General features: G+C 36.9%; 1 protein-coding gene across 2 annotated transcripts in view; it reads left to right on the top strand.

The window, feature by feature from the left end:
- Positions 1-753: 753 nt before the first annotated feature.
- Positions 754-21,973, top strand: part of LOC139463756 (uncharacterized) — a 65,226-nt gene continuing 44,006 nt past the window's right edge. For both annotated transcript variants that reach the window (XM_071245030.1, XM_071245029.1), the window contains exon 1: positions 754-1,137. In XM_071245030.1, the coding sequence (XP_071101131.1) occupies positions 1,103-1,137 (35 nt within the window). In that variant the 5' untranslated portion in view covers positions 754-1,102. The remainder of the gene's footprint in view (positions 1,138-21,973) is intronic.

Genomic DNA, 21,973 nt, shown 5'->3' with positions numbered 1-21,973 from the left:
TGAAGTTTCTGCACCCTTATCTTAGATTGCAATATCTGTAAGTTTAGGAACGTAATTTCTATTTTCCAAACGACAAAAGTATTTATAAATAGTTTTTCACCCTCGTTATACCATTTAATTATATTTGTGATTTGTATTCCTCATATTTCTGTTTCCTTGATCTGCGTTGATTAATGTTGACCAGAACATTGCTTTTCAAACTAGGGCCCATCCCCGAGAACAAATATCAAATACAAAGTTTAATTAATACCCTTTCAGAAAATGTACCACACACATTTTAACCATATATATAACAAACTTATATTAAAAACAAATGTGTGGAACATACTTTGGCATAACAATAGTATATATACTGAATACATGTTATCTGTTCGTTGCTAATTTATATTTCCGTCTTGTTTGATTGCGCGAAAGATATGTCTATATTTTAAACGTTAATAGCAAGAATTGTGTCTCTTGAAAATTAAAATGTTAACTGAGCTCACGTCTACTTACACCTGTAAATAGGCGGCCACGCAGTTCAAAGGCAGCACTAGTTATTGCGCAATGGATCCGTCGAGGAAACAGTCCAAACACGTGCTCGTTTGGGCGCCATCTAGCGGTCGTGTAAAATGTAACACTGAATAATTGTTTTTAATCTGCACGATGCAAGAGTTTAATTTCAGGATATCGTAGTCTGTAAATCCTACAATGTCAAAGAAAGTAAAATTGAACCATATTATTCTGATTTTATGAAATTTTATTTTAATTTATGAAACACTTTGGTACGAGGTGAGCGAGTTCCCCTATGGCCGACGATCGTGTTTGGAAAGCGAGAACGAATATATTTACAACAAAGAGTGCGAGATATTGGCTTCGTGTAACAGTCAAGTAAGATATACACAATTTACAATGAACTATTGTCAATGCGCTAACCATTATTGTCTTTGAAGAACTAGGGCATCCGAGGAAATCGTAGAGAGCAGGGAGGCACCCAGCGATCGACGCCGACAGTCAAGCTCGGCGTGAAGAGGCGACCCATGTTCTGCAATCACCTCAGGCCCGCCTGGATGTGTCAGCTAGCGAGTCGTTGACCGAGCAAAGCCGGGACCAACAGATTGACATGGCGGATTTCTACGACCCAGCATGCCCAACAGAGTAAGTGCCAACACATCTACAATACACAGACAGTGTCTCCTGCAGCCTGTCACAACAACCGCACGTGTGCTGTTGTAGATTGCACGTCAAGTGCCTTTTCCCAAAGCATTCCCAGGTGTGTACTATATGATGTACACCCAACAATATCAAAGGTTGGATTCTTTGATACTTCCATAACTTTGCCGTACATTAATATTCAGCTCTGTTTATCATGTTTTTGTCACAAAAGTAGAGTGACAAATCACTTGTTCACTTCCCAGGAATAGTTTTGTTTTAGGTCTTTAGAAGGGGGGTGGGTGGTGATGGTTCAGTTCCTCTTGAAGACTTCACATGGTTATTGGCCAACACACCATTGTTGGCATGTCCTATCACAGAAGTGAGTTTGAACAGGTCTGTGCCACCTTCACGTACACCCATAGAAGCAAATATGTGGCTGTATTTGAATTACATATAGTATCTCTTTATCTGATCTAATCATTTAATATTAAGACCATTTGGTTGGTGAATATGTGGTTTTGACAGCTGTGTTAAGAATCGGTAAACAAGTGGTCAGAATTGTACAATTGCCTTGAGTCTTGAAATATTACCACGCATGACTTTGTCACAGGTGTTATTGTAAATTTATTTCCAACATACTAATTTACCAGGGATAGGACAGATGTTCTTCTTTTACAACTTACAGCCTTGAAGATGGGTTTTAAAAAGATATTTAGTTAAGTATGACAAATTTGTGTGACCTTCAGCCTTTTTGAAAGATTAGACACCTTTAAATGATAGTGAACTCAAAATATTTTCTCTTTCCAGATCGTTATCAAGCTTGTCATATTGGCATAGGTCTATACATGTTGATGTAGGGTTAACATGTGATTGTAAAATTATTCTGAACATTTTAGGAAACATTTTTTTGTTAGAAAATAGCCTATGATCTATATACATCACATTCAGATTCTGTTTAAAAGACTGTGGTTTCAGAAGGAACTAGGTTGGAATTTCATTCTTGATTCCATCCTTGCCTGGACATTGTGCTCTTTGTGAAATTAGACATTTTCACCATAAGATGTAAGTTAAATGGTTATTGATAGATTGAAAAAATAAAACAAAACTTTAAATTAGCAGAAGCTTAAAGCACATTTTAATTCATTTTCCTCATTCTTATTGATGGGATGATAGCTTTGTCAAAGCCTAGCTGTATACAGAGCTACCCCTAAAAATCCAAACTCTGGGGGCAGATAACTCTATTTAGTTAATCTTTTGTAGGTTTGTGTGTGTTGTTATTCGCAGATTTTGTTGCAGATAGCAAAGAAAATTTTAAACACATAACCTTGATACTGGGCATATTTCTGATTGACCTTTGGGGAATTTATATTTTTATGCCTTGTGACTAAACATTGATCGGATGGATTGCTAACAATGTTTTGCTATTTTTCGACATTACACCCCTTAGTTGCTTGCCTTACACATCTATTTGATCTTTTTCTCCCTTAAGACAGAGACAATACTTAGCTCACCAATATGTAACCATAAATATAATACTAAAGTAACAATTGTTGAGAGGACAGGTTATCCATATAGATCAAAGAGATCGATAACCATCAAGTAAATATCGTTCAGTTATCAATAGATATTGGAGAAGTAACGTTGAGCAAATATGCAAGATGGTCTGAAAGAAACATGTTTTACATCACTGGTGAGTGGTGACACATTTATGCAAGGATTACTTTGTGAACATTTAACATAACAAAAATAGCGTGTTACACATAATTCAGAAGTGGCACATGAATAATGACGTAAATTTATGTGTTTAATAGCTGAGGAAGAGTGAAACGATTCTACTTAGCTGTAATTGTTGCCGTGTTCCAAAGATAATTATTGGTTACAGGCGAGAGTTGTGTAATATGTCATGCATTTTGCGCTGGGGCACAAATAAGGTACATTTCTGTGTAACTTGTAATTCCTGTTAATTGCAATCGTGTTGTGTGATAAACTTGGTTCTCAACTTCTCACCACTATCAAACTGAAGGACAGCACACATGGAGCTTCTAATATCTTCATGGAATATTCCAAAACAAAGAGGATCCGTATATGATATCAAGTTCTATCGTCGATAGAAATGATGTCAAACATATAACTAGGTCTTTGTTTTATTGTTTTATGACTTTTCAATATATAAATGCCAATGTAACATTTTCCAGTTAAGACTGTGCGCAGAAACAGTGCTGAACAGAAGGCCAATGGCGACCTTGTTTTAATTTCTAGCTTTTGCTCAAGGAATTTTTAACCACTTAGTAAGTGGCAATTGAGGAATACTATTTTCGGTAGTTTGCTTTTACAAGCGTTTGAGTTATGAAAATAGTACATGTATAGCCAATAGTGTATTCAGTCTGTAAAACATGATCGGCAGATTGTTTTCAGTCTTTGATAATTGACAATAACAACTATATTTCATCCCAGTAGTTTCAGTAAGATATTATCAATGCCACAATTTTCATATCCATTATAGTTAATAATCCTTCCCATTGACGCTAATTCCAATCATCAATCTTTTTAGCCAGCCCAAATGTTTGTTACTTTAAACTTCGTATTAAAGTCATTTCAAACCAAAGCCTGAGAAGCTTTCACTCTTTCTGTTAGTATTTGAATAGGGTTGACTCCTGTGATGTTGACTTTGGCAACCAAGAAACTAACATCAGCATCCAGGAAATATGAAATTAGAAGTAATGCTGTACATTTGATTGAACATACCACAGAGATTCTGGGATATGAAATAAGGAGTGGCCTTCAGGCTTTTTCAGTATATTAAAATTTAATTAGGGACCTCTTAAGTATTTAATTTTATTTAATAGGGTTGTGACATTGGGCTGTAACTTTCATTCACATTTTTAAACATTGCAAATATTTCCAGGAATGGTTGCTCTCAGCTGGAATGGAAAGATATACGTATTTAACCGGTTATTTGGAAGATTTTTGTTTCATCAAAAACATTAATAGTATCAATATTTAAAAAAAAATACACATTATGTTTGGGGGCTCATGGAATTAACCAAATTACACAGAAGATCAATTTAAAAAATGAATATGCTTTTTGCAAAATAGATATATGCCTATGTGTACTCTCTTCTATTCTCTCAGTTCCTAGTTTTAAGTCAACATTTATTTTCCTCTGAAACAAAGGGTGCGCCTTTTGTAGAGGAAGATCTATAAAAAAGCATGATTATTTCTTTTCACTTGACGTAACAATATATTAAAAATATTCTGAAGAGGTTTTGGTAACACTGGTTTGTATGGACAGATATTACATGTATTGAACCAATCAGCAGGTAAAGATATCTTCTTAACATGGTTTACTAACTAACTAGCTTATTGTCATTCCTAATGGTCTTTCCATAAGACCAAAGGACAACCCCAAGATTAATTCATTAATTCTTACCGTGAACAATCTCACAAGAAATCCAAAAGGCCTGTGAAGTAAAACTTGAACAGGCCCAGCAATTGGTTCATTAAAGATTAATAGATGATCATTGTATGAATCAGTCTTTTGTGTTACTGTGTTGGTATGTGCATGAGCATCTGTGTTAAAAAGACAAATTTTGGTCGTCATTTCTTAGTGACACTTGAAAAGGCCTTGAATTTGGCAGTCCGGCATTAAAAAGGGACTTTGAATTTGTGCACTGTTGTTAACTCTGCTGTTAAATAAATATACTGCAATTATCAGTAATGTGTGAAAACATCAAGTAGCATGACATTAGCCTGGAAGTTGATTGATAGATTATTTGAAAACACCAATGTATGGATATTTTTATAGTGTAATTAATTAGAAGGACAATTGGAACTATTCTGGCAGTGAAATGAATTTGTTTTAAGCATACTGTGGTCCACTGTTAGCTTTGAAAAGGGCCTAAAAAGGCATCGGAAATTTGGTAATTCCATTTTGCTTCTTCACCCATATCAGGACTCCTCAAATAGAAGTTATTAGACAAATGTCTGTGAGGTTGATCAAGATAAGCGATTGTATGATTTCTCTGTATGAGCTGGAATGTTACTATAGTCAGCCCAGGATTATCTCACAACACCTTCCTCAACCTTATGTGCTTGGTGTATTGAGAACACAATCAATATTTGTCTACTGCCACTGGAGCAATGATTTCTATAGCTGGATCAGCAAGGCATCAGCAACATTTGGTTGCTTGTCTTCCTGCACTGGAATAGATGTCACCTTTTCAGTTGTAATTGGTCAGCTTGTAATTTATTTGTGGCGCCAATGCTTCATTAGTCTAATCTAGCAGTGGCCAAGATGGGTTCCTGTTCACTTTGAGGAGTGTTGAATACTTGTGATATTTAACCTATCAGTTTTATCAACATCTCTGATACCACAGAGTTTATGAAGATTATATTCTTTCTAAACTGCTAGTTGATAACATCAAAAGTTATATGCTCAAATTTTACATCACCCTGTATGGGAAATTTACATTTGGGGTAATGTCCGGATACCGTCCACGGCAGCCATGTTATTTGACTCATTGTTTGTATGTGCTGATGTACAGGGTTTACACTAGGAATTTTCTGACATGGACCCTTTATGTGAGGTACACTCAACTTGCACATACAGCACAATGGTAAAATGCTCCATTGTATTTGAAAAGGTGGGCATTTTGTCAAATTTAGGGGCTAAAAGCACAAAGCCCCACCCTAGAATTATCCCTGGATGTATAATAATCCTACATGCAGTCCATGTTTGATGTCACCTGTTTGTTGGTTACCTGCACAAGCTGATAGCTGGGAATTAGCTGATTGTAAAACAGTGCAGTGTTTAATTTAATAGCAATAGTAGCGATAATGAGGGCTTTCCTCTCAATGGTCCCCCGTATTTGCTGATACAGGAAACTGTCCTTTGGCTTTCAATTATAGCCACATTTTTGATGCCGCATTTTTTTCATTTGTTTGCATTCATAGTTGACAGTTCAATGATTAAAAATTATAGCTCTAATTGATGTGTGAAATAGCTAGAGCAAGTTTGAGCTGAATCAAAGGTTCATTTGAGTTTGCCATTAACCTTTACATTTAGCAGTATTTGAAATGGCTATCAGCAGTTTGTTTGTTGGTTGGTTTGTTGTTTAATGCTGCACTCAGCAATATTTCAGGCGGTCTGAATAATTGAGTCGGGACCAGACAATCCAGTGATTGATATCGTGAGCATCGATCCACACAATTGGGATACGATGACATGTATCAACCAAGTCTGCAAGCCTGACTACCCGATCCAGTTAGATGCCACTTACGGCAAGCATAGTTGGCTATCAGCAGTATTTGAAGAGTAAGCATGACTGTTTAGTCAACCACTTGTTTGTGTGCATAAATATGTAATTATTTTCATACAAGGAATTTGTCTGTTTAGAAATTGTAGTTTATCATTATTGAAGTTTTTCTGATGAAAGCTGGGGCACAGGTGGCCCAGTTGTCTTAAGACACCACAATGTGCTGTGCAGAGTTGCATCTCTTGGACACAACAGAAACATATAATTTTTCAAATCCTGGTTCACCCTGACTATGTTTGTAGGTTTGACAGCACCATACCCGTGTTTGTGGGTTTCACCAAAATGGTAAAGACCTGCAGCGCTTCAGGCTTTTCTTTCTGCTATATTAAAAAGACATGCTGTGATATAACTGGAATTCTGTTCCAACCAAACTCACCCATTCATTTAGGATCATTGCAGTGTATAATAAAAATAATCAACCATGATACTTCTGAATTTGACATCTGTATATCTACACTAGACTAGGGCATGGGTGGCTCTGTTGCCTATGGCGCTTTGTAGAGTTGCAGGGGGCATGGGTGGCCCAGTCGTCTATTCGCTGTGCGGAGTTGCGTCCTTTTGGGCATGCCAGAAACCTATGATTGTGGGTTCGAATCCCGGTTCGCCCCAATTATGTTTCTAGGTTTGTCAGCACCATACCCGTGCTTGTGGGTTTCACCGAGGCGGTAAACGTCTGAGACCTTAATCACTTCGGGCTTTCCTCCCACATTAAGCTGACTTGCCGTAATAACTGGAATACTGTTAAAAGCAGTGTTAAACCCAACTCACTCATTGTAGAGTTGCAATCTTTAGTTATGCCAGTATACAATGATTATGGGTTTGAATCCAAGATTTTCCTGGTTATCTGAATCATTTATCCTCCTTTGCTTCATATTTCATATTTTGCTGTAATTATTTCTACTACAGTAAACTATGGTAATAACTAGGGCAGTTACGATTCACTCGCGTATTTGGAGAATCGAACTGTAACCATTCATGAATTGAATTCGATCGTCATGGCCACTATAATCGAATATTTATGAATATGCTATCATGTATATTTACATACCCTGTTCCTAAAAATATCCATAACAACATATTATTTGCATAGATTTCTTTCAATGACAACACTCTAATAATAATTAATTTGATAATATTGTTTTCACTGATCACTGTCGCATTTGAGCAATAACTAGTACCTGGATAAGAGCAGTATATAAATTTATAATTTATTAATAATTAACAAAACATGTCAAATAAATTATGTTATTGTTTCACTGAATATGATAAATAATACATAAACTGCTGACTTGTTGTAAATGTGAATTGATATTCGTATTCATTACCCTATATTCGTGATATGAGTCGTTTTCTCCTCATAATGTATTTGTTGCAGCCCTAGTAATAACTAACATTTGTTCGTTATGACCATAGTTTGTTGTGAGCAAATTTACAGCCTTCTTCCCGAGGCAAGGGAGTTAACTGACTCTAAAAGTCCAGTTTCCACCCTTGCCAAACTAAGCTGGAATTCCTGGGCTCGATCATATCGCCACCAGTGGCTATTGCAAGTTATGTCCCTTATGAGCATCCATATTGGGATAAAACGGGTTATCACGAAATGCATCAAAGCACGTAAGCACCTTGTGTGAAAACATGAAAAGATTTGGAAAATATCTGTTGACAACTAGTTAGCGGCGCACATACTTTGCAAATCCTGCCATCAACCAATATCTGCACGACAGTTTACGAAGCAGATTTCAATTACGTTGCACGACTTTGATTGAACTATGAATAGACTCCTTAGTCCAGCCAAAATACCAGCCTAGTTCGGCACAGGTGGAAACTGGACTTTCATAGTCGTTGGTTGGTTGTTTTTTATGCCACACTCAGCAATTTTCCAGCTATATGACGGCGGTCTGTAATTAATCGAGTCTGGACAATCCAGAGATTGATATCATGAGCATCGTTCCTCACAATTGGGATCGATGACATGCATCAACCAAGTCACCTAGACTGACCACCCGATCCCCTTAGTCGCCTCTTACAACAAGCATAGTCGCCCACTTTCATAGTCAGTTAACTCTCTTGCCTCGGGAAGATGATATACAGCATATACACAGCAAATGGCCATGACAAAAAAACAAAAACAGTTTGCTATATTCATCTGTTCATTACTGGAACAGGGAAGTAGATCTTAATATCTGGCACAATTTTCAATATGAAGACAGAAACTGAAGGCTTCCTTATGATTACTCTATTGTATAACATTAATGATATAGGGGATCCCAGATTATGAGTAGGTGACCTCGGTGGCCCAAGAGCCCCCTTATTGTCAGATGCTTACATAGGGGACTGACCAGGGGCACAGATGGCCCATCTGTCCAAGGCACCACTGTTTGCCGTGCAGAGTTGCATCCCACGGGCATGCCAGAAACCTGTGATCATGGGTTCGAAGCCTGGTTTACTCTGATTATGTTTCTATGTGTCAGCACCATACCAGTGCTCGTGGATCTCACCAAAGTGGTAATCATGCATCACTTCGGGCTTTCCTCTTACATTAAGCTGACAAGATATAACTGGAATACTGTTCAAAGTGGTGTTAAACCCACCTCACTCACTCATTCTCATATGTGGACTTTTTCAATGTACAAGGCTTATTATGATTACTTCTAACTTACCATGTTCTAATAACTTATTTTGTCACTTCCATTAAGATAGTGAAGATAATTAATATCCCAAAGTTTTCTTTCTGGAGTGGAAGAACTGATAGAGTATGAATCTTTCTCATGTTTAGTGGGCTAAAATATTCTAAAGAGCAAGTTCTGTATGCACCAGATACTTATAAAAATAAATAAAAAATTTGGCGTGATTTTGGTATATACATATGTACATGATGTGCAGATCGAGAGCAGCTATAGGGGGAAGGAATATGATATATAAATGATTACCATCTCACCTGTTTCATTTCTGATACCAAGTCTTTGGCAGGGCTCCAACTTAGCCAGGCTGTGCCAACAACTGTTCAGCTCCCTTCACAGCGGGCTAGTGGCATGCCCCTTCAGCTCGCCCAGTTTACATTGACCTGCTTTATCACGGAAATGCAGTATTCAACATTTCCAGACTTTCAAACTTTTGTCTTCACTTAGTGGTAAATGATGTAGTCTACATTAAAAAAACAACTGCAAAAAAGTTAAAATCGCTGGTTTCTTAATGTTTACTACATGTGTGATATACACTGATAAAGTGATATGTTGACTAAATGTGTGATATACACTGATAAAGTGATATGTTGACTAATGTGTGATATACACTGATAAAGTGATATGTTGACTACATAGGTTGAATGGTTGGGGAGGGGGCACAGCCCTGTTTAAGATGTGGACACACCTTTTATAAGACAGTCTAGGGATGTCATTGATTAGAAATTTGTTATATTGACTTAGAAGTATCACAATATATTGATATGTCAATTAATAATAAAATTAGTTCTTCTGAATGTGTATAGATATAAATTACCTGTGTCATTCAATTAAATGTTTCAAAATGATTTTTCAGCCTTGTCATGGTCCATCTCAAACATAGTAATCTCAATAAATGTTGTGGTTGTGAATTAACATTTCAGGAACAACATTCATAAATTTGTATTGATACAGTATCAACATTAAACATTTACTAATGATTTGATGCTATCCCTTAGACAGGTGGCTGTGTTAGTTTCTCACCCAGTTCAGCTTCTCACAGCTGAATATTGACTGCCTATTGTCTGTGTGAAGCCAGAGTATTGCTTGATTATAGTCTGTGTATATCCTGAGTATGGACTGTGACTAGCATGTATATCCTGAGTATGGACTGTGACTAGCGTGTATAACCTGAGTATGGACTGTGACTAGCGTGTATATCCTGAGTATGGACTGTGACTAGCGTGTATAACCTGAGTATGGACTGTGACTAGCGTGTATAACCTGAGTATGGACTGTGACTAGCGTGTATAACCTGAGTATGGACTGTGACTAGCGTGTATATCCTGAGTATGGACTGTGACTAGCGTGTATATCCTGAGTATGGACTGTGACTAGCGTGTATATCCTGAGTATGGACTGTGACTAGCGTGTATATCCTGAGTATGGACTGTGACTAGCATGTATATCCTGAGTATGGACTGTGACTAGCGTGTATAACCTGAGTATGGACTGTGACTAGCGTGTATATCCTGAGTATGGACTGTGACTAGCGTGTATAACCTGAGTATGGACTGTGACTAGCGTGTATAACCTGAGTATGGACTGTGACTAGCGTGTATAACCTGAGTATGGACTGTGACTAGCGTGTATATCCTGAGTATGGACTGTGACTAGCGTGTATATCCTGAGTATGGACTGTGACTAGCGTGTATATCCTGAGTATGGACTGTGACTAGCGTGTATAACCTGAGTATGGACTGTGACTAGCGTGTATATTCTGAGTATGGACTGTGACTAGCGTGTATAACCTGAGTATGGACTGTGACTAGCGTGTATATTCTGAGTATGGACTGTGACTAGCGTGTATATCCTGAGTATGGACTGTGACTAGCGTGTATATCCTGAGTATGGACTGTGACTAGCGTGTATAACCTGAGTATGGACTGTGACTAGCGTGTATATTCTGAGTATGGACTGTGACTAGCGTGTATAACCTGAGTATGGACTGTGACTAGCGTGTATAACCTGAGTATGGACTGTGACTAGCGTGTATAACCTGAGTATGGACTGTGACTAGCGTGTATAACCTGAGTATGGACTGTGACTAGAGTGTATAACCTGAGTATGGACTGTGACTAGCGTGTATAACCTGAGTATGGACTGTGACTAGAGTGTATAACCCAGGGGTCCGGAAAATTTAAAATCCCAATCGGACATTTGCATTTAAGCCACGCCCCCTTCAAATAGCGTATTTTAGGACGACTTTTCACACACATTACAAGTTGTTACGTATTCATAATATGATGAATTATAAATTGTTTCAATTTAAATTGTTAATTCACCGGACAATTAATAACAAATAATATCATTTTAGATATACATGGAAAACATATGTTTGTTTCTGTTATAATAACGATCTGTTAACGTAGTGAATGGTCTAATTAATATTCATGAGTTATATTCATGTGTCTACTTAAGTGTACGCGTTGTAACTTTTGGATCGAGACTATTATCCCATATTTGGTTATCACGTGACCTCACGGGAAAAGTTTTTTTTAAACTAAAGATTATTTTAAAACAAGACAGATAATATAATCACAAATACTAAAATACTACTATCGTTGATAGCAATAGTTATTTGAATACTTTTTTCATCTGTACTTAATTATTGACCATAAAAAAAATGATATCGATTGTCACAGAAAGCAAAATGGCGGTCAATCAAGATTCAATATACGACTAGCTACTGAAAGCAATAAAATCTGCAAATCCTCATTGTATGTCAACCAAATGAAAGTCATTAGCCACGACTTACAAATGATCATCCAGACTTAGAGGGTTTGGCAGATCCGCTCGACTGATCTGCATCGGTCGACTGGCTGTCGTCACGCTTTCGCTACTTGTCTGAGGTTACGTATCGTAGCATTGTGAGGATAATGAGGTACATCGATGATGCAAGGTATTTATGTACAGTTGTAAACACCTTTCACTCAAATTAACAAGATGTTCTCAGTAATTAATCCTCGATTAATGAGTGTCAACTCAGTTTATTGCCTATTACAGTGATTGACCGATTGGACTATCATGTAGGTACAATGTATTTACAGCAATCAAACAAACAAAGCTTGTCAGTGTAGATAATCTTCATTGTGTTACAACTACAGACAGAAACTGCTCAGTCCTAACTGTTGATCATGTCCGGTCAAAAATTAAGAATGTCCGGACAATACTTTTTAAACCGGACGTTATTTTAAACCGGACATTTGAGATTCCCAGTCGGACATGTCCGGCGTATATGACGGTTTCCGGACCCCTGGTACAACCTTAGTATTGCCTGCATCTGATATGCACATTTATTCTTTTTTTATCACCTGTAAAATTCCACTGTCAGCTGTAAAAATGAAACTATTGATGACATGATATTTAGTCATCTCAGTGTTTATCTTCAGTCCATTTAAAAGGATGTTATTTCAAGCTGTACTGTAATAAAGTTGACGTACCCAAATCCAGAATTCTATAAATGGTCTGGACCAAGATCCAGAAAAAATATTTGCCAATCGGACATTTGTATTTTGGTCATGCCCACCTCATATTTGATAGTTGCTGGTGGATGTTCATGTTTGAATAAAGTAATGAAAGGACAAATTCAAAGGTCATTTTCACATATGCCATATATTCTTGAATATAGTGCACACTTTTTTATGTTTATTCCCCAAATCAAACTAAAGACGTTAGCGTGAGCAAGTTACACTGGAAATACCATGTCAAAAAATCCATACTGAATTATGCAATTTGATCTTGTTATAACACTATCTGGTTATTAAAAGTGTTCATTGTACATACAGACTTATGTTTGTAATCTATTTTCTTAAATTTATGCAATTTTTCATTCAGTTTTATTAACATCAATTTGGCGAAATCGTGTGTAAATGGATCAGTTGATAGCACAACTCACTGTTATTTACAGCAACCATGACCATATTACTGCTATTGATGCCTTGAAATGAACTTACATTGACAGAGAATGGATAAATATATCATAAAAGCCACATTTTGACTTGTTATAAGACATATTTGTTGGCAATAGCGATCAGCTGTTCCAATGTGCTACTCTTATGGTTATTATTATTTTGAATATATATGGTAAAAGCTGCAACTAAAATTAAACAATATTGGAATATGTGATGTCCAATAAAATAATAGTTTCAATTTCAAATACATTTCTTCCGATCGTTGCATCAAAATTCTTTGAAGTTATAATATTGTGCATTTTTTGTAGATTGGTAGAAATGTGTGTACATGTGATTGCTATTTGTGAGAAAGTACACACAATAGTTTTAATTTATGCATATTAAACAGTGCCGAGCAGAACAGGAAGTACAATTTTAATGGTAAATCAAAATGTCTGTTGATATTTTATCCCAAACGTCACATTTATATTGACCAATTATAAGTTTGTTATCACTTGAATTCCTTGAACTGATACAGTGTAGGTTTTTTTATGGTGCATAATATTATGTTGACCGATTGCTAGTCGTCTAAACACTAATCAACAACAAAACGCATGTCAGTCTGGCCGCACATCTTTATTTGTATCCTTTGTTATGATATCCAGTCTCAGTTTGTAATGACCAGGAAGGACTTTCTTGAAAATAGCCGGTTGGCCAATTTTAAAATGTCCAGTTTGCTTTTTTTTTCAAATTGGACATTTTGCAGTCACAACCGGACATGTCCGGCACACAGACTGGTTTCCAGGTCCCTGGTTTGGACTTAAAATTAGTTTTTCCATCAATCAAGGAAAAAATTTCCAGCTCTTTCAACTTTCGACATTTGACCTTCACAATACCAACTTTTTCTAGTTTGACTGTATTTTTTTACTTCTTCTCTGAAACCATAATTCCTATGAAGCTAAGGACAATTTGTATCGAGAGGGGTGCTGACATAATTATGGCTGCCATATCAGCTTTATTGAGTTATTAATTTTGACTATGCATAATCTCATTGTGAGGCACATTTTGTAGTTTGCAGTGCTTTGTGACATATGACACAGTTTTAGCCTTTGTCCATCATGTATTGCTTTGGCTGCCTACTGTCATGGCAATCATGATAAATGCGTTTCTCTACACTCAGCACCAGTAATGCATGATATTTACTGAAAGATTCAGTTTAGCTGCAGAGGCTTGTAGCTCTAGTATTGGTTTCTAAAATGAAAACCAACAGAAATGGAACAATTTGCTAAGTGTCTAAGTCTATCATCAGAAGATTTTAGTGGTCTCTCATAAAAACTCTTTTGTCTTAAGCCAATAACTTGTGGTTTTCAACTCTGTTTTAGCTTTTCTGAAAATTGTATTCTTTGGCTAAAAACAATTACAAACTGTCTGCACAAGAATAAAAAAAGCAAGAATAAAAAAAGTCAATCCTGTCCTGATGTGATTTTCAGATGATAGCTGGTAACATGAATTACCTGGTACTAGCAGCTGGTTGTTTAATCTAGATTCCTCAAAACATGTACTGAAGGAGGAGACACTTCAGAAGGTGCATGAAAGAGCAAGATCTTTATCCTTGCAACAGTATAACCAAGTTACCAGGATAGCGTTAACTGCTTGGCAGCAGAGCAACTTGGGCTGTAGTCAACCTTGTTTAGGACTCAAATAACTTCTACATATACCTTTAGTGCAACTGTTGTTGTGATGTGCTGTGAACAAAGTGTTTGCATATTGTTATCATTGGAAACTGTTAGTAATCATAAATTTTGGTTTTGAAAACTGGGGCAGACATGCCAATATTTTTGGTGTGTCTGTTGAAGAGCTCAGTTAGAACTTAAGTCATATTAACATGTTACAAATTTTGACTTTCATGATTTCAAAACAAATCCATGAATGTGAATGTGGTTGGAAATTGCCTTCTGTTGGATTTACCTCCCTTGTTTATAATGCCAATCCATCCATTCACCATTCAACTTCAACTTTTCTATAGACTGATGGGAGGGGAAGGGTCACTCCCTGTCAGCCCGTTAAACAAACATCAACCACACTTCAACATCTCTGATTGGCCACATGTCACAGGATATTGTTTGAGCCTGCATGTGTCTTTTCTCCTGTATCACTTAACGCCAAATAGATATGTTTCATTTCACCAAAAGAGATCTTCAGAAAAGGCTTCCCTACTAAAAACAGGAGCAATTATGTTTGGGCTGTTACTTTGTGTTTTTCAAAGCTGGTAGCAATAATGATTTGGATACTGCTCTCAATGAGCAAATGGCTAGCTGAAAATAAATTGATTTTAAAAAGGGCAAATTCTTGCCCAATCTGACCCAGAAAATCTCAGACTGACTCTGACCAAGTAGGTCTTGGTATGATTGTTGTCAGTAGGTCCTAGACTGAAAGTAGTCTGGAAGGTCTCAGACTGACTGTAGGGCACCAGGCAGACTAAACAGTGGGTCACAGGCAGTTGGACACAGCCCGAATGTGATCCTGTAGACTGATGGGACAACATACCTTCCTTACTTAGAAATAAATGACGAGTGGGAGTAGTTTATCATGCAATAAAACTTTGCAAGGCGAATCAACCACTCAGGGCTGCACCCCTCATGTTTTATTCTTCCTGCAGTGTTTTATTGTACAATAAACAAAATCACGATTCGTTAATTTCTTATGTGAGGTATCAACATTATGTACAGCCTCTTTAAAGATGTTGATAAAATACACAAGCTTTAAATATATTTAACCAGATCTTAATAATGATGACTCCCTGAATAGAATCTGACCTTGGAAATGTTGGGCAAGAGCATTTTACGAACAGGTGGGTTAAATTTGGTCTTTCCTGCATATTCTCACAATCCTCACGTTGATTAGCTGTACTTATTCTCCAAAACTGATTGTCATATCTCACCCACTTTTAGATGTGATCATTGGGCCGCTGCGTTTATCTGCGTAGCCCAGTTACATCCATGGGAAACATCTTACTAGACACTTCCCTCTAAAAATAACGTTGTCCAATACATGACGTCAAGTTGCGAACAAATATTTGAATCTCAAGAAATGACGTCATGATAGAACAATGTTTTTTTTTGTGAAATACACAATTCTTCGTTCTTCATTGTTCTTTGCTATTTATTGTGTAGCTATCTTATATTATACTATTATGCTCTGTGGCAGGGTCTTGTACGGATGTTGACGTATGCCATTTATGAACATAGTTAACACAGGTCATTCATGTAGAAACATGGAAATAAGCTTGATAGCATTCCTTCTGAACATTGATACTGTCGAATGGACCTCACTCCCTGTTTTCACATTTTCCTGCTGTTTTTCTGTGCGTTATGACAACTTAATAGAGTCCTAGTAACCACTCCATTAGCATTAGCTGAAACTGTTTCCAGTTGTTTTGATGACCAATATGCTTGCTATGTTGTGATATTCTTGCATATTTGGGGAATTCTGTTAGTGAGAAATCAGTAAGAGGCTGGTCCTTGCACTCAAGAGGCACCCAGGTACAAAATGTCATGTTTTCAAACAGTAACATGCCATCAGGTTCAGGATAGGCTTCTGAGTGTTGTAACTGTGTGATGACTTTGAGCTGAAACTGACTTGTGTGCATGTTCTTGCATGTTGAAGTATTATTCACTGACCTTCTCACTGTGCAGTCTAACTGATTATGATCCACCGTTCACCTGGTGATATTAGATATTGGACATCAGTAGTCATGGCAACAACTGATCAGGTTTCATTGGCCCATATTAGCTATCTGAGACTTTTTGTGGTGGAAACATTTCACTTCACATTGATATTTATGTGCATGTATTTGTTCACCTGCCAATCCACACGCAAGTGCATGCGCTCATCTACTTGCATGCATACGAAGGCACTCAAACATTCATGCACAAAGTATTGTGTGAGTAATTTAACTCAGTATTTTGACAAAATCTTACTTTCTTTCCATTTTTTGTTCCTATTCTTCCTTGGATTTCACTATCAGAGTTCTTTGTCATTGTTCTTTAGGAAGCAAAACTTATGTAAAGTTACTAAAATCTTTTCAGTTTCAAATCTTACAAGAAGATTTCTTCACTCATGCAGTAAGATTAAATGAAAGCAGCCATGTTTCTGTTCATTCGGTCTGGCTAACAGTTTTGTATTGATTTCCATGCTGAAATAGACTCTCAGAAGACCTCCATGGCACTGCCTCTTTGTGTCTGCCTGAGACACTCTGTGGACAACAGACACAGCATCTGGCAGTGTCGGAGGAACTCAAGGAATAGAGCTTGACAGTTGCATGGGATTAGTTCTGTATGAAGCTAAGGTGATGTTTTGGACCATTCATACTCCAGATAGTTTTCTTTAGTTGAGGATTTTATATGGAGATGTGACAGGAAGCTACATATACCAATCTTTTGGGTATGTTTGACCCATCTGTCAAGATGGGCCATGGAAGCATAAGTCAAAGCTTGGTCCCTGTTTTCTTTTGTATAATTTCAACATTTTCAATTTTTTCTCCCCAACTTCCTGGTTGATTGAGTTGAAAGTTTGTGTAGAAACAACTCACCTTAAATGGGTTAATGTTTGTTCAGTGCATCAAAATTATGTATTCAATGTCATATTAGATGTATATATTCTTAAACAATGGCAAAGACTCTTGTTCAGTGTGGAGAGCAGAACCACTGAAACAAAGATCTCAGTCAACATATAGGATTAAGTTCACCAGTTAGATATCGCAGTAGCTACTGTCACAGTCATATCATCACAAGTAATGGGCCGAAACACAACCATGGGAGTTCAATCTGCGCTCATTTCATGAGATTTTGGAGTTGTGTACAAGTTTTGGATAAAAAAAATATTGTTTTCAACAAACTTTTATGGCTTATCTTCCATTTTGGTGAGGGAGACTTTTTTATTTGATTGGTTTCTGGATCTGAACAATCCTAAAATATTGAGAAGTGGGAACAAACCAACTGAAGTCTGAATGGTACTATTTTCATTATTCCCCAGAATGTGAACTTCCATGTTTCCCATAGAAACTTGCATAAAATTATTTAGGCAGACAGTGGTTACACATGCAGATAACTTTTTGAAGAAGTACATAAATATATAACTGAAATGTCAAACTACCAACCAAAATGTTTTCACAAACTAAATGTGTAAGCCAAGTAATAAATAAGTCTGTCTGATACCTGATCAAAACAATCCATTAACAAAGGACAGTTCGTCAGGACTATCTTGTGGGATGGTTAAACTAAGGGGAGGTAACTGTGATCTGAGGTCAGATGAACAGGGTCCAGTAGGTTATGTCTGTGACTATTCATCTGTTTGCAGATATATCTTCTGCATATCATTGAGGTCATTGGGCTGTCAGCTGCGCTGAATTTCAACGGCTGAAAATCCTGTGAACATTATTCATAGGTTAAAATTATTGTACTGATAATAGCTTTAGTTTCTCAGTGAATTATGATGATATGAATGGTCAGTGGCATCAGCTGTCATATTTCTGGCCCAATTTCAAATGACTGATGTTTGTGTAAGTATTGATAAAATTGGCCTAAAATTGGCCCACCGTTCAGAAGCTATCTTCCTGCGGTGAGCCGTCTGATCTACACAGCCTTTTTGCCATGATTTTGCATCACAGTAGTCATGGGGAGCTTGAATGACTTTTTCACAGTATTGATTTCTGCTATCAGTTTCTCTTGTTAGAGTGGCAGCAGGACTCAAAGGATCGGCCACACATGTAATACTTTATGTCATTGATGAATCCATACAACCTGTAATTGAAAATGAAGTTTGAATGTAAGGGAACGCCACATGTATCAGTTCCCAACATATTTTGTTCAGGAACAGTTCTATATGTCTCTTCCATTTGATTTGCGAGAAAATTGACCCCTACCACACCGTGCTCGTTTCATTGGCTGATCCTTGAGTGACACGCCCTGTTGCTGTCAGCCATCCTGCATGCTCAGTTGAAAAAAACAAGTACTTTGCATCACCTTCACTGAACTGGATGATTGAAACATGGGTGCCATGTCAAATGTGTCAGTTTGGTTTATTACTGAGCAATTCATTTATGTTTTAAAGCACTGGGAGGGAATATTCAGAAAATGTTTGTTTACATGTAATGGAAATATTTAGTTTCATGGAATCAAATCATTGTGTGTCTTTTCTCTCACTTCACAGCAGAGAAATCAAGAGATATTTTGAAACATACTATGATGTATTGTTTGATGAATCAGGTGTTGGGTTATTGGAAGGAAGATAGATGTGTCAGCATGCATGCATCTCTCCCCTTACCTGGCAGGTGTTGACCCATAAATTCCTATCATTTGATTGAATCTGTAGTCTGTTTCTGCTTGGTGTTAACATTGGTTTACATTATGTAACTTGATAACTGTCCCTTCAGTTTGGTTGAATGACTATCAGTTCTTCATTATGTGTTGCCCCACATAATGCCTGTCAGGAACTCAGACAATTAGGCAATACAGGATTATTTAGCTTGTCACATTCTCGGACAACTGGGCAATACAGGATTTTACACACTGATGTTACTGGCCATGATCTCAAATGAGTTGAAAATTGGCCCCCCTCAATTATTGTTTTCCTAGTTATGGCCCTTGTTCCGTGCTTTTCAACTTAGTGCATACTGCATGACATGGGGACATGTTTTCTCAGAAACTACTTAAGTTGCATGAATGAAAATTTGCATGCTTATATAATGGAAACTTGGCAAGACTCAGTTCGACAAGTGGTCCTTCAAATTATTTTGTTACAGAGTTATGTCCCTTTATCCATGTTATTTTTACTTCATGCATAGAGTATGCAATGGGGACAAGTTATCTCAGAAACTCCTGAAGTTACATGAATGAAAATTTGCATGCTTATCTAAGAGATATTTGGCAAGACTGAGTTTTGAAAAGTAGTCCTGCCAAGTATTTTGTTACAGAGTTATGGCCCTTTATCCATGTCATTTTAACTTACTGCATAGTGTCTGCAATGGGGACAAGTTTCCTCAGAAACTACTGAAGTTGCTTGAATCAAAGTTTGCATGCTTATCTAAGAGATACTTAAAAAAGACTGAGTTATTTTTTTCCAGAGAAGGGGCCTTTTGAGTGTATTGATTTCACATTTAATCATTTATTTGTGATGACATAAAGCGGCCCAAGTGCCAATCTCTTCTTAAGGCTTTATAGGACTCTTTTTGTATAGTTTATATTCACTACTATATGAACAATCGAAATTCTAATGTGCCCCATGGCAGGGGATAGTTATAATGCTGTTTTCTTGTTTTCATTGTCACACTGGGGTGTACAGGTATATTTACAGGCGAGTTGACGTAAATATGTATTGCGATACATATTGTATCATTACCTATGTATCGTGATACGTATGATATCGTGACCTTGCTGTATCGTTTCACCCCTACACATAATATTTGATGCAACTCACCCAGAATTTTTTTTTTTAACAGCTTCATTTGAATTTGCTAGGACTGCAGCCTGTGCCAAAACTTTTAAGTCTACTTACCCACACATGGTTCTTCACATCATTTTCAGTAGATTTTAGTATTAATATATGGACTGTTATTAGACTGAGACTGTCATCTGGTTCATACACAGAAAGTCATCATTTGGATATTTTTAAGTTTAAACAGCAGAAAAAATAGGTCGACCTGTGCATTTTTCTCTTGACCACTTTTTTTTTTGACTTTGTAGAAACAATATATGATTAGCTGTTGTGTTTACAAGATTCTAATCTGGATTATGCAGATGAAAACAAGACGAGGAGACGATTTAAATAATATAATATGAATAATATATCTATTTCATTAGACAACATTTTGCACTACATTTAACAATGATAGTTTCACAATGACATCTTTATATATAATGGACAGCATGTGGAATACATTTATTCAAGATGGATTGCATGAGATGTGGAATTAGCATATGGCATGGTCCCTATCTTATTGGCCTTGAAACAAGGGTTTACCATGGCCTGTCTTTGCATTAGTTCACTGCCGGGCGGAATACCAGAGCAATTCAGTTGAGTTCCATTTGTTGATTAGTAAGTTATTTTTGATATTCATTGTCAATGGTTGGTGACTGGATACTCATATCATGAGTTATGAAAGTTATATGTTAATTTGTTACATAACTAGGTAGTTCAAACATCATTTGTATTCACTTAGTAGTTAGTAATGAGAAATAAGTAAAATAGAATAGAATTTTTTGAAATTACATTTCAGCATGTGTAAAGATTGATGGTTGAAATATCAGATACCGTATTCAACGTAATCAGCGCCCCGCTCTAATAAGCGCCCACTGCGATATTTGCTAATATACTGGCTAGTGAACAATCTCAATTAGCACCCCTTGCGATTGATCAATGTACACAAGACAGGGTTAGAAACTAACACTTTTCGTCCACTAGTCCTTATAATGATAACATAGAAAAACCCTTAAAAAGAGCACATTTCTACAAGTCCTTATGATACCTTTACCATTGGGCAGTTTGGCAAGGACTATAGGACTAGTGCCAATTTCTAACACTGCCAGACTTATTTATTTGTGTATAATACGTGTTTGTGTTTTTTTATGTCCCCTTAGTTATGGGCCTTTAAGTCCTGGAAAAATATATCTGTCGTATATGAACATTTTAGGCTGTCAGCAAAAACCATAGAATCTACGATCTTTTAACTGTTTTTTTCCCACCAAAATAATATTCTATTAAGAGCCCCCTATATCTAATTTTGAGACCGCCCTGGCGCTTATTACGTCGAATATGGTACCCATAAGTGCCCTTGATACACTCAAGGTGAAATGAATGTTATTGTGCATCCCTCCGGATGCAGTACCGTATTCGACGTAATAAGCACCCAGGGCGC

The sequence above is a fragment of the Haliotis cracherodii genome, unplaced genomic scaffold, assembly GCF_022045235.1.
Source record: "Haliotis cracherodii isolate W230 unplaced genomic scaffold, xgHalCrac1.p SCAF_16, whole genome shotgun sequence".
NCBI lineage: Eukaryota > Metazoa > Mollusca > Gastropoda > Lepetellida > Haliotidae > Haliotis > Haliotis cracherodii.
The sequence above is the reverse complement of the archived record's forward strand: the minus strand, read 5'-3'. Positions and strand labels throughout refer to the sequence as shown.